Source organism: Scyliorhinus torazame, chromosome 1 (genome assembly GCF_047496885.1).
Source record: "Scyliorhinus torazame isolate Kashiwa2021f chromosome 1, sScyTor2.1, whole genome shotgun sequence".
Taxonomy (NCBI): Eukaryota; Metazoa; Chordata; class Chondrichthyes; order Carcharhiniformes; family Scyliorhinidae; genus Scyliorhinus; species Scyliorhinus torazame.
The window spans coordinates 251,100,022-251,114,241 of record NC_092707.1 but is presented as its reverse complement, the minus strand read 5'-3'; the positions used below and the strand labels follow the sequence as shown (position 1 = coordinate 251,114,241).

General features: G+C 51.9%; 1 protein-coding gene across 1 annotated transcript; it reads right to left on the bottom strand.

The window, feature by feature from the left end:
- Nucleotides 1-7,884: 7,884 nt before the first annotated feature.
- LOC140410588 (probable G-protein coupled receptor 139) lies at nt 7,885-11,688 on the bottom strand. The gene is made up of 2 exons (XM_072499314.1): nt 11,503-11,688; nt 7,885-8,983 (listed from the first exon to the last, which is right to left on the bottom strand). Exons 1-2 carry the CDS (start codon nt 11,570-11,572, stop codon nt 8,049-8,051), a joined length of 1,005 nt encoding a protein of 334 aa, XP_072355415.1. The 5' UTR covers nt 11,573-11,688; the 3' UTR covers nt 7,885-8,048.
- Nucleotides 11,689-14,220: the final 2,532 nt, after the last annotated feature.

Below are 14,220 nucleotides of genomic sequence, written 5' to 3'. Positions count from 1 at the left end.
GACCTGTCTTTTCTACGATCACAGGACACACCCATTTCCCATTGGTGGTGTAGCTTCTGGCTGGCACTCGCTCTCCCTGAGTGAATACTCACTTCTTAGAGTTTTGTTCCCTCCTAGCAATCTGTGTTTGTTATTGTTGTTTGAGAATCTCTGAAGCAAGTATCAGGTGGTAATAAAAGATCAAACTGTGTTCTCAGTTTCCTCCTGAACAGCAGCATTATTAGTGACCTCTGTCTCGTTGCGTGTGCAGTGTGCCGGGAAGACATTAAGAATTTGTTCACTATTCTTGCCAATGTACTTTGGTCCTTTGATGTCCGGATGGAATGTTTTAGTGACTCATAGAATCACAGAGACAGAAGAGGCCTTTCGGCCCATCAAGCCTGCACCGTCAAAACAATACTATTCTAATCTACACTAACCCCACTTTCCAGCACTTGGTCCGTAGCCTTGAATGTTTTGACCTTTCAAGTGCTCAGCCAAGTACATTTTTCAGATTGTGAGTTTTCCTGCCTCAGCTACAATCCCAAGCAAGGCATTCCAGATTCCCACCACCCTCTGGGTGAAAGAGTTGTTTTCTCAAATCCCATCTAAACCTCCTGCCTTTCACCTAAAGATTAGGGCCTCTTCTTATTGCCCCTCAACTAAGGGGAACAGCTGCTTTCCATCCAACCTGTCCATGACCCTCATAATCTTATACACCTCAATCAGGTCCGCTCTCAGCCTTCTCTGCTCCAAAGAAAACAACCCGAGCTTATCCAGCCTCACTTCGTAACTAAAACATACCATTCCAGACAACATCCCGGTGAATCTCCCCTGTACCCTCTTGACTGCAATCATATCCTTCCTATAGTGTGGTGCCCAGAACTGAACACAGTACTCCAGCTGTGGCCTAACCAAAGTCCTGCACAACTATCAACATGACCTCCCTGCTCCTCTAATCTATGCCGTGACTGATAAAGACAAGTATCCCATTTGGCTTCTTAACTACCCTATTAAGCTATCCTGCCGCCTTCAGGGATCTTTGCACCAGCATCCCAAAATCCCTCTGTTCCTCTGAGCTTTCTAGTGTTCTGCCATTCACTGAGTACTCCCTTGTCTTGTTACTCCTCCCAAAGTGTACCTTACACTTTTCAGGGTTAAATTCCATCTGCCAATGATCTGCCCATCTGACCAATCCATCTATATACTCTTGTAACCTTAAATCTTCTTCTTCATGGTCAACCACCTGGTTAATCTTCATGTCACCTGAAAACTTACTTCTCACCATCGCCACCCCCCACATTTTCTTCTATCTCGTTGATACATATCACAAACAATAAGGGACCAAGCGCTGATCCCTGTGGTACTCCACGGGACACTGGCTTCCCGTCACATAAACAACCTTCTATCACCACACTCTCTCTCCAACCACTAAGTCGATTTTGGATCCAACTTGCCAAGTACCCTGGATCCCATGTGCTTTTACCTATATTATCAGTCACCAATATGGGACCATGTCAAAGGCTTTGCTGAAACCTATAGAGACTACATCTACTGCACTACCCTCATCCACACACTTCGTCACCTCCTCAAAAAGTTAAATCAAATTTATGAGACATGACCTTCCTCTGACAAGCCTGCACGACCTCCCTGATCAAACCTTGCCTCTCCAAGTGAAGATTGATTCTGTCCTTCAGAATTTTCTCCAATAGTTTCCCAACCATCTATGTGAGACTCACTGGTCTGTAATTCCCTGGCTTATCTCTACTACACTTCTTGAAAAATGATACCACATTTGCTGTTCTCCGGTCCTCTGGTACCTCCCCTGTGGCCAGAGAGGAATTAAATATTTGCGTCAGAGCTCCCATAATTTCCTACCTTGCCTCCCACAACAGCGTGAGACACAACTCATCTGGACCTGGAGATTTGTCCACTTTTCAGCCTGCCAGGATCTCCAGTACCTCCTCACTCCCTATGTCAAACTGCTCAAGAACCTCACAGTCCCTCTATCTGAATTCTGCACCCACATCCTCCTCCTCCAAAGTGAAGACAGATGTAAAGTACATGTTTAACACCCTACCAATGTCATCCAGCTCCACGCACAGATCACCTCCTTGGTCCCTGATGGGTCCTACTTTTTCCCTGGTTATCTTTTTCCCCTTGATATATTTATGGAATATCTTGGAATTTTCCCTAATCCTACCCGCCAGTGCTTTTTCCTGTCCCCTCTTTGCTTTCTTAATTGATTTTTTGAGTTCCTCCTGTGCTTTCTAAACTCCACGAGCGTCTCTGCAGAGTTGTTTCCTTTGAACTGGTTAAAAGCCTTTCTTTTCCTTCCTATCCAGTCCTGACTTTTCCTAGAAATCTTGGATTCTCTGGACTCATTGCTTCTACATTTCACCCTAATGGGAACATTTTGAACCTGTACTCTCCCCAGTACCATTTTCAATGCCCCCCCCCCCCCCCCCACCTGGCCCGCCCAGCCCTATTGTTCTGCTGTAGATTTACCCAGAAGTAACTGTCCTTAGCCCACTTTGGCCAGATAATGCCTTATTTTAATAAAATCAGCATTCCCCAATCCAAAACCCCTTTTGCAGACCATTGCCGAGATTCTCCGATCCCGCGGCCAGGTTCTGACGTGGAGTCAAAAGCGGCGCGAGCGGCGCCGGCATCAAAGGGCCTCCAGCCCCAGCATTCACCCCTTCCTAGGGGGCTAGTACGGCGCCGGAGTGGTGTCCGGTGCTCCAGCGTCTGAAAGCCGGCGCGGGTCCACGCATGCACGGGGGTTGCCGTCTCCGTGCCAGCCCCTGGCAATATGGCGGAGCCCTACAGGGGCCCGGCATGGAGGAACAGAGGCCCCCCATGGAATTAGCCTGCCCGCCGGTTGGTAGGCCCTGATCGTGGGCCTGGCCACCGTGGAGGCCCCCCCCCGGAGTCGAATTCCCCCGCCCCACCACCAGGACTGCCCCCGCAACCAGAACTCTGAGGTCCCGCCGGGTAGGACCATGCGTAACCCACGCTGGCAGGACTCGGCCGAACTCGGCCCGTCGAGGCACGGAGAATCGCCGGGGGAGGGAGAGATTTCAGCGGCTCCCGACCGGCGCAGCGGCGACTCCGCGGACACAGTTGCCGCCAACTCTCCGGTTGCCAGAGAATCGGTGGCCCAGCGTCGGAGCGGCGTGGCACGATCCTCACGCCTCGGCCCCGATTCTCCGACCCGGCGCGGGACCGGAGAATCCCGGCCCATGTTTTTCCTTTTCCATGAAAAATGCGTAGTGTTGTGGTCGCTATCGGTAAAATGCTTCCCCCACTATTTCAAACACTTGCCTGGCTTCATTCCCCAGAACTCGGTCCAGCAATGCACCATCCCTTGTTAGACCTTTGACATGTTGATTTAAAAAACTCTCTTGAATACATTCCAAGAAATCTCAACTCTTTACAATGTGGCTATCCCAATTAATGTTGCGAAGATTGAAATCCCCTAATGTAATTACTCTATTATTATTTTTACACCCCTCACTGAAGTGTCTAGATATCCACTCCTCTGTTGCCCGCTAATTATCTGGTGGTCTATAACTGTGTTTTTCAAACTTTTTTTCCAGGGACCCATTTTTACCAACTGGCCAACCTTCAGGATCCACGCCGGCCGACCTTTGCGACCCACGCCAGCCGACCTTTGCGACCCACGCCAGCCGACCTTTGCGACACACCATTTTCTCTTACCTTTAATGTGAGAGATGAGCCTGCTTGGTCCTCACAATCTCACTACAATCAGGTTTACAGGAGGAGAGTTAAGACATACTTAGCATCCAAGTTTCATCAGCAAACAAATCAGCCAGAGAGGACAATTACTCGAGGAGGAAAGCGTGGATTTTGGACCTCAGTTCGTAAACTCTGAGTAGCTCCCTTGTTGACTGATCATTGCAGCAACTCTTCAAGTGGATGAAGTCCACCGTCATTGGGATTGACTGGTCACTGTTTCGATTCAATGCTTCAATGTAGTCCCAACGATCAGCAAAATACTTATAGCCACCCTTCAGTATACAGAGGATGATGATGTGATGATTTCCCATTGCTTTCATTATATCCCTTGCCAAACGTTCAGTTCTGTCCATGTTTAAACCATGAGGAATATATACTCTCTCCAGATCACTTGAGTAATGTTCAGGGTGCAAAACAGATCGAGGTCATAGGCTTGTTCATCATCGGTGATCAACACGCAGTCAGCCGTCGCATGCCGCTGTCGCACTTTGACCCCAGGTTCAGGTCCCAACACTCCCGGGCTGCGTGAGCACTGATGAGCGGGCACGGATGCGCAGTGACCCCGCATTTTTATAGCTGGTCGCGGCCGCCATTTTTAAAGCCGCTCGCAGTTGGCATTGTGACAAGCCAGCTGCTGCGGCTGTTGCGCATGAATTCCCGCGATCGGGAACACCGGGATGGATGGCTCCGTGACCTTCCCTACACTGGCCCGTGATGCACCCGCGGGTCGCGACCCTCACTTTGAAAATGCCTGACCTATAATACACTCCCAGCAGTGTGTTGGCCTGCTTTTTATTCCTAAGCTCTATCCACAGAGCCTCATTCAAAGACCGTTCCAAGATATCATCCCTCCTTACTGCAGTAACTTCATTAGTGAACTGTGTTCCCTAACCTTAGTGGTTAGCACTACTGCCTCACAGCACCAGGGACACAGATTCAATTCCGATACTGGGTGACTGTCTGTGCGGAGTGTGCACTTTTTCCCCATGGCTGCATGGGTTTCCTCTTGGTGCTCCGGTTTCCTCCCACAGTCCAGAGATGTGCAGGTTAAGTGTATTGGCCATGCTAACTTTGCCCCTTAGTATCCAAAGATGTGCGAGTCGGATGGGTTTGTGGGGATGGGATGGGGGCGTCGGCCTGTGTGGGATGCTCTTTCAGAGGGTCAGTGCAGACCCGTTGGGCTGAATGGCCACCTTGTACTCTGTAGGAATTCTATGGACTCCTGGTTGAGCAACACTTCAGTAAAAAATTGTTATCCATGTTCCAAATTCCTGCAAGGTCTGGCTGCTCCCTATCTCTGGAATCTCATCCAGCCCTACTGCCCTCTATGAAATATCCAATATTCCATTCTGACCTTTTGTTTCTCCCCAGTTTTGATCAACCCATCTTTGGCTGCTGAGTCTGTGATTCCCAAATTCTCTTGATGAACTTTTCCATTTCTTCCCCTCTCTTTCCTCCTTTTATATCATCTTTAAAACCTTCTTTGTCCAAATTCACCCCCCCCCCCCCCCCCCCCATCTTCCCCCACCTTTCCGCAAGTTGCTTGGTATGAAATTTGGGTTGATAAAGCTCCTGGGAAGTTTCTCAGGATGCCTTATCATGTTAGACCCTCTGTACAAACACAATTGTTATTGTGGCACCTCTGCTTTGAATTGGTTCTTAGTGCTCAGGTCGTGAAGATAACTGATATGCTCATGGGGAGTGTCTGTAGTGTGATAAATGTGTGTGTGGCATAACAATTGATTCATGCGTCCAGTATACACCTTGAGGGGGATATCAGAGTCAAGTTTATTAACATAAACTGGAACTGGAGACATCACTCAAAGAATCAGTTTGTCAGGTTTGACGAACATCTATTCATGCGTGACATGGGTCGCTGAAGGAATGCTCGCAGAAACATTCTCGAATTGCTCAATGGAAAAATGAAAAGGGAGATGAGGAAAATCAATTTGAAAAGCTTCACAGAGATAGGGGCACCATTTTCAAAGGGCACCTCAACCTCAGAATGCTGCTCAACTCCCCTGGATCGCTGATAATGTCCCGCACACCACAGTCACCTTCTTCAGCCCCCCACACCCCGCTTCAGCTACCCTATTTCCTCTCCTTGCACCCCCCCCTCCCCTGAGTCACCTGCTTCAGCACCGGCACCCCCTCACTCCCGGATTTCTCCTTCAGGCACTGTTCCTTGGCAGTACCAACCTGGCACCTTGCAGTCTGACAAGTGCCAAGGGGTTGGTTACCCTCCCCTCCCTTTAATTGCCTCCAGGATGCCGATGGGGGTCCTTCATCGGTGATGAGGGTCAACGGGATAGTGCTGGGCTGGAGAGGCTCAGGCCAGGCGTATTTCCTGTGATGGGGGTCCGGTATTGGAATACCACCATGGCAGATAGTGAAATCTGAATTCAATTTGTTTTAAAATCTGGAGGCCGAGGAGTCTTCGTGGACTCAACTCCAAATATCACTGAACACTGCAGCAATCAACAAAGCCAATAAGGTATTAAACTGCAATCACCAAATCATTAGAGTAAAGGAACAAGTGATCAAACTGTTGAACTCTTTTCAAATCGCCCCATGAATATTTTATCCAGTTCTCCTCACCTTCAAATGTGGGAGAAATGGGAATTACTCTCAGTGGAGTTGGAAGGTGGGACGTGAGCACATTGGAACAACTCAGATGTGACAGTATCGTAAAACCACAATACCTCCTGAGGAGATCTTTCCTTTTGTCATTCATCCCAACAAATAGCAACGATGAAACTCACTGATCTTCACCCTTTTGTGAGATCTCTCTTCAAACTTGTAGCGAACAATGCTCCCATATTCCTCAAGCAGATGTTTCACAGGCTGGACACATTCCCACATTAGTTATAGGTCACCATGATGTGTATTTTATGAAAGAGCACCCTACCTACGCCCACTCCCCCGCCCAATCTCCATGACCTCCCCTAACCTGCACATCTTTTGGAGTGTGGGAGGAAACCGGAGCACCCAGAGGAACCCACGCAGACACAGGGAGAAAGTGTAAACACCACACAGTCAGCCAAGGCCGGAATCGGACCTGGGTCCCCGGTGCTGTGAGGCTGTAGTGCTAATGACTGTGCCACCGTGCTGTGCTCAGCACTTCACAACCTATGAAGTTTTCTGAAGTGTGGTCATTGTTGTTATGCAGGAAACGTTTGTACATAGCAGGATTTCTCAAACAAATAGCAGATAAATTAACAAACAAATAGATCTTGGTGGTGCTGATTAAGGACAAATATTGAGCAGCAGAACATGGATTAATTTATTGCTTTGTTCACAATGGTAGCATGAGATCTTTTACATACACCCTGGGGGGCAGTCAGGCTTTGCATTAGGAGCTGGGGCGAGATTCTCCGACCCCCCACCGGGTCGGAGAATCGCCAGAGGCTGGCGTGAATCCCGCCCCCGCCGGTTGCCGAATTCTGCGGCACCGGATATTTGGCGTGGGTGGGAATCGCGGCACGCCAGTTGGCGCTCCCCCCTCCCCACCCCCGCGATTCTCCGGCCCGAATGGGCCAAAGTCCCGCTGCTAAAATGCTTGTCCCGCCGGCGTAGATTAAACCACCTACCGTACTGGCGGGACAAGGCGGCGCAGGCGGGCTCCGGGGTCCTGGGGGGGGCGCGCGGGCTGATCTGGCCCCGGGGGGTGCCCCTACGGTGGCCTGGCCCGCGATCGGGGCCCACCGATCTGCGGGCGGGCCTGTGCCGTGGGGGAACTCCACCATGGCGGTGGCGGAAGAGACTCCCTCCACTGCGCATGCGCGGGAATGCCATCAGCGGCTGCTAACGCTCCCGCGCATGCGCCGCCCCCGGAGATGTCATATCCGCGCAAGCTGACGGGGCACCAAAGGCCTTTTCCGCCAGCTGGCGGGGCGGAAATTAGTCCGGCGCGGGCCTAGCCCCTTAAGGTTGGGGCTCGGCCCCCCCAAGATGCAGAGCATTCCGCACCTTTGGGGCGGTGCGATGACCGACTGATTTGCGCCATTTGGGCGCCAGTCGGCGGACATTGCGCCGATACCGGAGAATTTCGCCCCTGATCTGAAGTGACCACTGTCAGCCTCGATTATATGCTTGAACACATGACCTTCCCGTTCGCAGGGGAGAATACCACTGAGAGCCCAGGCTGCCACTTATTGCAAGTATCAAACTCAGAGGATAGAATTTAAGATAAATTCATTCAATTGTTATGAATCTTTTGCTGCTTTGTTTCAAGTTGTTTTGATTGTCTGACATATCTAATAATTAAAATAAGGATCTATTTTCAAGGAAAGAATTGAAGGCACAATTCAGTAGAGCTCAACAAATGATGAGTTGCCATATTTGACATATTTAATAATCACAGTAAATGGATACATGATTGCATTTCTCAACTTCTCTCTGAATTTAGTCTGGGCCAGCGCATAAACACACGTGTTTGTACAGGAGCTCAGCAGTTGGAACATCTCTCCGGTGTAGTCTGCGATATGTAAAGGATCAGTGTGTTGATCAGGATCATAAAGGCTGCCTGTAATTCTGGAGATGAGGAAAAATACAACATAAGGCATCCACAGCACGATGAAAGTACCAGAAATGGAGAAGAGTAAAATGATGGATTTCCTTCGGCTCTGCATCTCTGGATCATCGCTGTTCTTGCTGTTGCGTTGACCTTGCAGTGCTCTGCGGGTTCGATTAGCCATCACAATGTGTCTCACAGTCAGAGCGTTGAGAAATATAATCAGAAAGTACGGCAACAAGGGGTTGAAAACTGTGCTAAGCCAGTCGTAAGTGACCCATCCTGGCAAAGTGAAGTAAGTTGGTTTGAAATTAATTTCCCACTCCACATTGTTAATTATATAGATAGGTTCAAAAGCAAAATACAGGGGGATGTTTTTGAAGCAGGACACAGCACACACGGTCACTATAACCACAGCTGCAGTTTTCTCCCTGCAATACTTCTCTCTGAGTTCTTGACAGCAAATGAGGACAAAGCGATCGACAGTGAAAGCCACCGTTAACCAGACAGAGCAGTCAACAACCACATAGTTGATAACCACATTGACACATGTAATGGGCGTGTAGTGTAGAGGTGAGTGTGGGAAATAATACCAAAGTATGTAATAGATTATCACATTGAAAATAATGACCAGTAGATCCATTGTTGTCATACCCGCCAGGTAAAGAGTGATCCCTTTGGACAGACCACAGCCTCCTCGGGACAGGACCACAATTGTCAGGAAATTAGCTACAAAGAGAAGAGTAAATTCCCCAATTAATTCCATTTAACTTCTTGGAAATGGCAGTCCAGAGTCAGGCCACTTGGTTCAACAGGCGTATGTCTGTCGTTGCTTATTCTGCACAAGCACCTTTCACTACCCGACTCCATCTGACCATATTAACATGTCCTTCTATTCCTTTCTCCCTCAGTTACTTGTTCAGCTTTTCCTGACCAGGCAGGCTCATCATCTCTGATGTGGTTGTGATAATGCTGCACAGGTTAGAAAGAAGCAAATGCTCTCTCAAAGCAGAATGGTGTTCTGGAGGCGAACAGAGCAGATGACACCCCACCCACACTCCCAGCTCCACTCACACCCTCCCCCTCCCAGCCCCACTCACACCCTCCCCCTCTGAGCCCCACCCACACCCACCCCCTCCGAGCCCCACTCTCACCCTCCCTCCTCCGAGCCCCACTCACACCCTCCCCCTCTGAGCCCCACCCACACCCTCCCCCCCGAGCCCCACTCACACCAACACCCCTCCCAGCCCCACTCACACCCTCCACCTCCCAGCCCCACTCACACCCTCCCCCTCCCACACCAGTCACACCCTCCCTCCTCCCAGCCCCACTCACACCCTCCCCCTACCAGCCCCACTCACACCCTCCCCCCCTTAGCCCCACCCACACCCTCCCCCTCCGAGCCCCACTCACACCCTCCCCCCTCCGAGCCCCACTCACACCCTCCCTCTCCCAGCCCCACTCACCTCCTCCCCCTCCCACACTAGTCACACCTTCCCCCTCCCAGCTCCACTCACACCCTCCCCCCTCCCAGCCCCACTCACACCCTCCCCCTCTGAGCCCCACTCAAACTCTCCCCCCTCCGAGCCCCACTCACCCCCTCCCAGCCCCACTCACACCCTCCCCCCTCCCAGCCCCACTCAGACCCTCCCCTCTTCCGAGCCCCACCCACACCCTCCCCCCTCCGAGCCCCACTCACACCCTCCCCCTCTGAGCCCCACTCACACTCTCCCCCCTCCGAGCTCCACTCACCCCCTCTCCCTCCCAGCCCCACTCACACCCTCCCCCCTCCCAGCCCCACTCAGATCCTTCCCCTCCGAGCCCCACTCACACCCTCCCCCCTTCCGAGCCCCACCCACACCCCCCCTCCGAGCCCCACTCACACCCTCCCCCTCCGACACCAGCAACCCCTCTCCCCTCTCAGTACCACTCACACCCTCCCCCTCCGAGCCCCACTCACACCCTCCCCCTCCTAGCCCCACTCACACCCTCCCCCTCCGAGCCCCACTCTCACCCTACCCCTCCCACGCCAGTCACACCCTCCCCCTCCCACACCAGCACACCATCCCCCCTCCGAGCCCCACCCACACCCTCCCCCTTCCGAGCCCCACTCACACCCTCCCCATCCCACACCAGTCACACCCTCCCCCTCCCACACCAGCACACCATCCCCCCTCCGAGCCCCACCCACACCCTCCCCCTTCCAAGCCCCACTCACACCCTCCCCCTTCCGAGCCCCACTCACACCCTCCCCATCCCACACCAGTCACACCCTCCCCCTCCCACACCAGCACACCATCCCCCCTCCGAGCCCCACCCACACCCTCCCCCTTCCAAGCCCCACTCACACCCTCCCCCTTCCGAGCCCCACTCACACCCTCCCCCTCCCACACCAGTCACACCCACCACCCCCACACCACTCACACCCTCCCCCTTCCGAGCCCCACTCACACCCTCCCCCTCCCACACCAGTCACACCCTCCCCCCCCCACACCACTCACACCCTCCACCCTCTCATCCCCACTCAAACCCTCCCCCATATATTATTCCCTAAGTCTGAATAAAGATTGTAGACTTCCAGTTAATACAAATACTTTATTCAGTAGGTTTGTTCTGTTTCCAGAGCTTAACTAGATGTAATACAGTCAAGAGGTATGACCAGTGAAGCTAAGGTAAGCTGCCTATGCTGAGTGTCTCTGTCTGCTGCTGCTCACTCCCCCTCTCAGCCCCACTCACACCCTCCCCCTCTCAGACCCACTCACACCCTCCCCCTCTCAGCCCCACTCACACCCTCCCCCCTCCCAGCCCCACTCACACCCTCCCCCCTCTCAGCCCCACTCACACCCTCCCCCTCTCAGCCCCACTCACACCCTCCCCCTCTCAGCCCCTCTCAAACCCTCCCCCTCTCAGCCCCACTCACACCCTCCCCCCTCTCAGCCCCACTCACACCCTCCCCCCTCCCACACCAGTCACACCCTCCCCCTCTCAGCCCCACTCACACCCTCCCCCCTCCCAGCCCCACTCACACCTTCCCCCTCCCGGCCCCACTCACACCCTCCCTCCCCCCCAGCCCCACTCACACCCGCCCCCTCCCAGCCCCACTCACACCCTCGCCCCCTCCCAGCCCCACTCACACCCTCCCCCTCCCGGCCCCACTCACACCCTCCTCCCACCACCACTCGCACCCTCCCACCCCCACTCTGACTGACTGACTGAAAAAACAAAAACCACCGGCTTCAGCTTCTTACCGGGAACTCCAAAGATTGCAAGAAAATGGTAATAAATGAAAGCTGCCTGTTCAATTGTTGCTAATTCCATTTCAGAAAGAGGAGCCGACACTAAACAGTGACAACAGACCTGGAGCCGCAGAGTTTGTTCCTTACTGACAGCCCTTTATATAAAACAACTAAACCCCCCCCTGTGAATCAATCAGCTTTCAGAGGGAGCGGAATTAGTTCCTGGTCTTTGAACAAACAGCCGTCACTAATTTTTACAAAGATTAGGCAATACTAATTTTGCATTGAAGCCAAACGGTTCCAATTGCAGAATGTGAGTTCTGAAACCATAAAGGACATGATAGATAGATAGATAGATAGAAAGAATAGACATGTTGACTCTTCTTACTTACAGCACAGTAGCCTTGTGGATAGCACAATTGCTTCACAGCACCAGGGTCCCAGGTTCGATTCCTGCTTGGGTCACTGTCTGTGCGGAGTCTGCACATCCTCCCCGTGTATGCGTGGGTTTCCTCCGGGTGCTCCGGTTTCCTCCCACAGTCCAAAGATGTGCGGGTTAGGTGGATTGGCCATGATAAATTGCCCTTAGTGTCCAAAATTGCCCTTAGTGTTGGGTGGGGTTACTGGGTTATGGGGATAGGGTGGCGGTGTTGACCTTGGGTAGGGTGCTCTTTCCAAGAGCCGGTGCAGACCCGATGGGCCGAATGGCCTCCTTCTGCACTGTAAATTCTATGATAATCTATGATTCACCAGCTTATTCATATATTAATAATTGGGGGGTTTATTATCTGAAATATAAAAGTTGTATTGGTAATAATTGTGCTGTGAAATGGTGTAAACAGTCAGAGAAATAAATGCACAGCAAATACAAACATGTTTCTGACATTGATCCTCAAATCTGAAGTATCAGGCAGATATCCCCCATCTGCCATCAGAGACACTGAGGGACGATTTTCCGGCCTCGTTTGTTCTCCCTCAAGTGAAACGAGGCTGGTGAATCGTGGGAGAGGCCGAAAACGAGAACCACGGCAGGCGCCAAACAGTTTGTGATGCATTAAGCCCGCTCCCTTGGGCAAAATCAGGATCTTGCTGAAACGTGGTGAGAAACCAATTATCACCACTTAAGCTCCATTTCTATACAATTAACAGGAGCCACCCCATATCCAACAGCCTCCTGTCATTCAACGGCCTCCCCAGCAAGCTGGCGCCGATTAGTACTCCTATTGAAAAACATGAGCCTGGGGATGGACACAGCTCGGTGAAAGGTCCACGGCCAGATGAGTGCAACGGGGAGGGGACCATCACCCGGTCCAGGTGACATTACGAGCGGGTATCTGGGATATGGGGTTTGGCGTTCCCTCTGCAGCCAGTTGTGCATGGGCAGGGCATTCCGGATATGGGGGGGGTGATCAATGTGGGAATGGAGGGTCCCGGGGTGGGAGCCACCGCTGTTTGTCAGTCTAACATCTGTTATATTACTAAATTGCAATATAAATATTCCTCATTTGTCTTGTCGAGTTGTCTTGAATACTGATGAGAAATAGTCAAAGTCTTCCAGATGATGACAAAATGTTTATTGAGTAATATATAATAAACTAGCGAGTTCTTTCACTTCAATACTAAACTAGTAAAACAAGTAAGTAAGTTTATATTAAATTAACAATTGTAATTATAATACACTGCACTCTGATCTAATCACGTCTTCACTCAAGCTGCTCTATACCCACACTAACTCACACACACAAAGAACGAGCGGGAAACTCCTTTTGATAGGTCCTGTAGTGTTGCCATCTGGTGATCATTTGTCTGTACTTACTTTACATTAACTGAACATGTATTAACAAATAATGAGTCCACTACAACATCCTGTCCCAATTCCTTACAGATATTGAACGCTAAGGCGGGGATATTAGGCGCAGAACTTGCCCGAGTGGTGCTGCTGCTAAGCCGGGAGGCCAGACACCGGAGATAGCGGCAGCAGCATCTGCAGATACTCGAGGCGGCAGCCCATGTGCTGGTCCCTGCCCACAACCTGAGGACTCGATCATCCATCAGGCCAGGGAGGGAGCCAGAGGGCGAGTCACCCCACGGCCCAGCGTGTACAGGCGTCGCTGGTTTACGCGAACAGATGATGGACAGCACGTACTGCAGGAGGCTTCACCTCAACAAGGAGATGGTGCGACACCTGTGCCATGTCCTCATGGACTTGGCATCACATGGAGGAGGAGGGAACATGCTCCCGGTGGCCGTCAAGGTCACCGCAGCCCTGAATCATTTTGCCTCGGAGTCATTCCAGGGCTCGAGCGGGGACCTGTGTGGTGTCTCGCAAGCCAGCCCACAGCTGCATCCGACAGGTCACGGATGCCCTGTTTGCCCGGGCGGAAAACTACATTATCTTTGACATGGACCAAGCCCAACAAGATGCCCGGGCAGCAGGTTTCTCTGTCATCGTCGGGATGCCCCAGGTCCAGGGGGTAATAGATGGCATGCATGTTGCCCCGGGCTCACCGGGCCATCTGGGGGTGCCCTATATTAACAGAAAGGGGCTCCACTCCCTGAACATACAGCTCGTGTGCGATCAGCACATGAAGATTATTCACGTGTGTGCACGCTTCCCGGGAGTGTGCATGACAGCTTCATCATGGGGCAGTCGTCCATCCCCGGCCTCTTCGAGAAGCACCCCAGGATTGGTGGCTGGCTCTTGGGGGATAAGGGATACCAGCTGAGGAC

Bases quoted from the DNA above. Each gene is read 5' to 3' on its own strand.
- LOC140410588 (XM_072499314.1), bottom strand. From the start codon at position 11,572: ATGGAATTAGCAACAATTGAACAGGCAGCTTTCATTTATTACCATTTT. The intron at 8,984-11,502 runs GTAAGAAGCTGA...TTCTCTTTGTAG, and splicing joins TGCAATCTTTGGAGTTCCCG to CTAATTTCCTGACAATTGTG.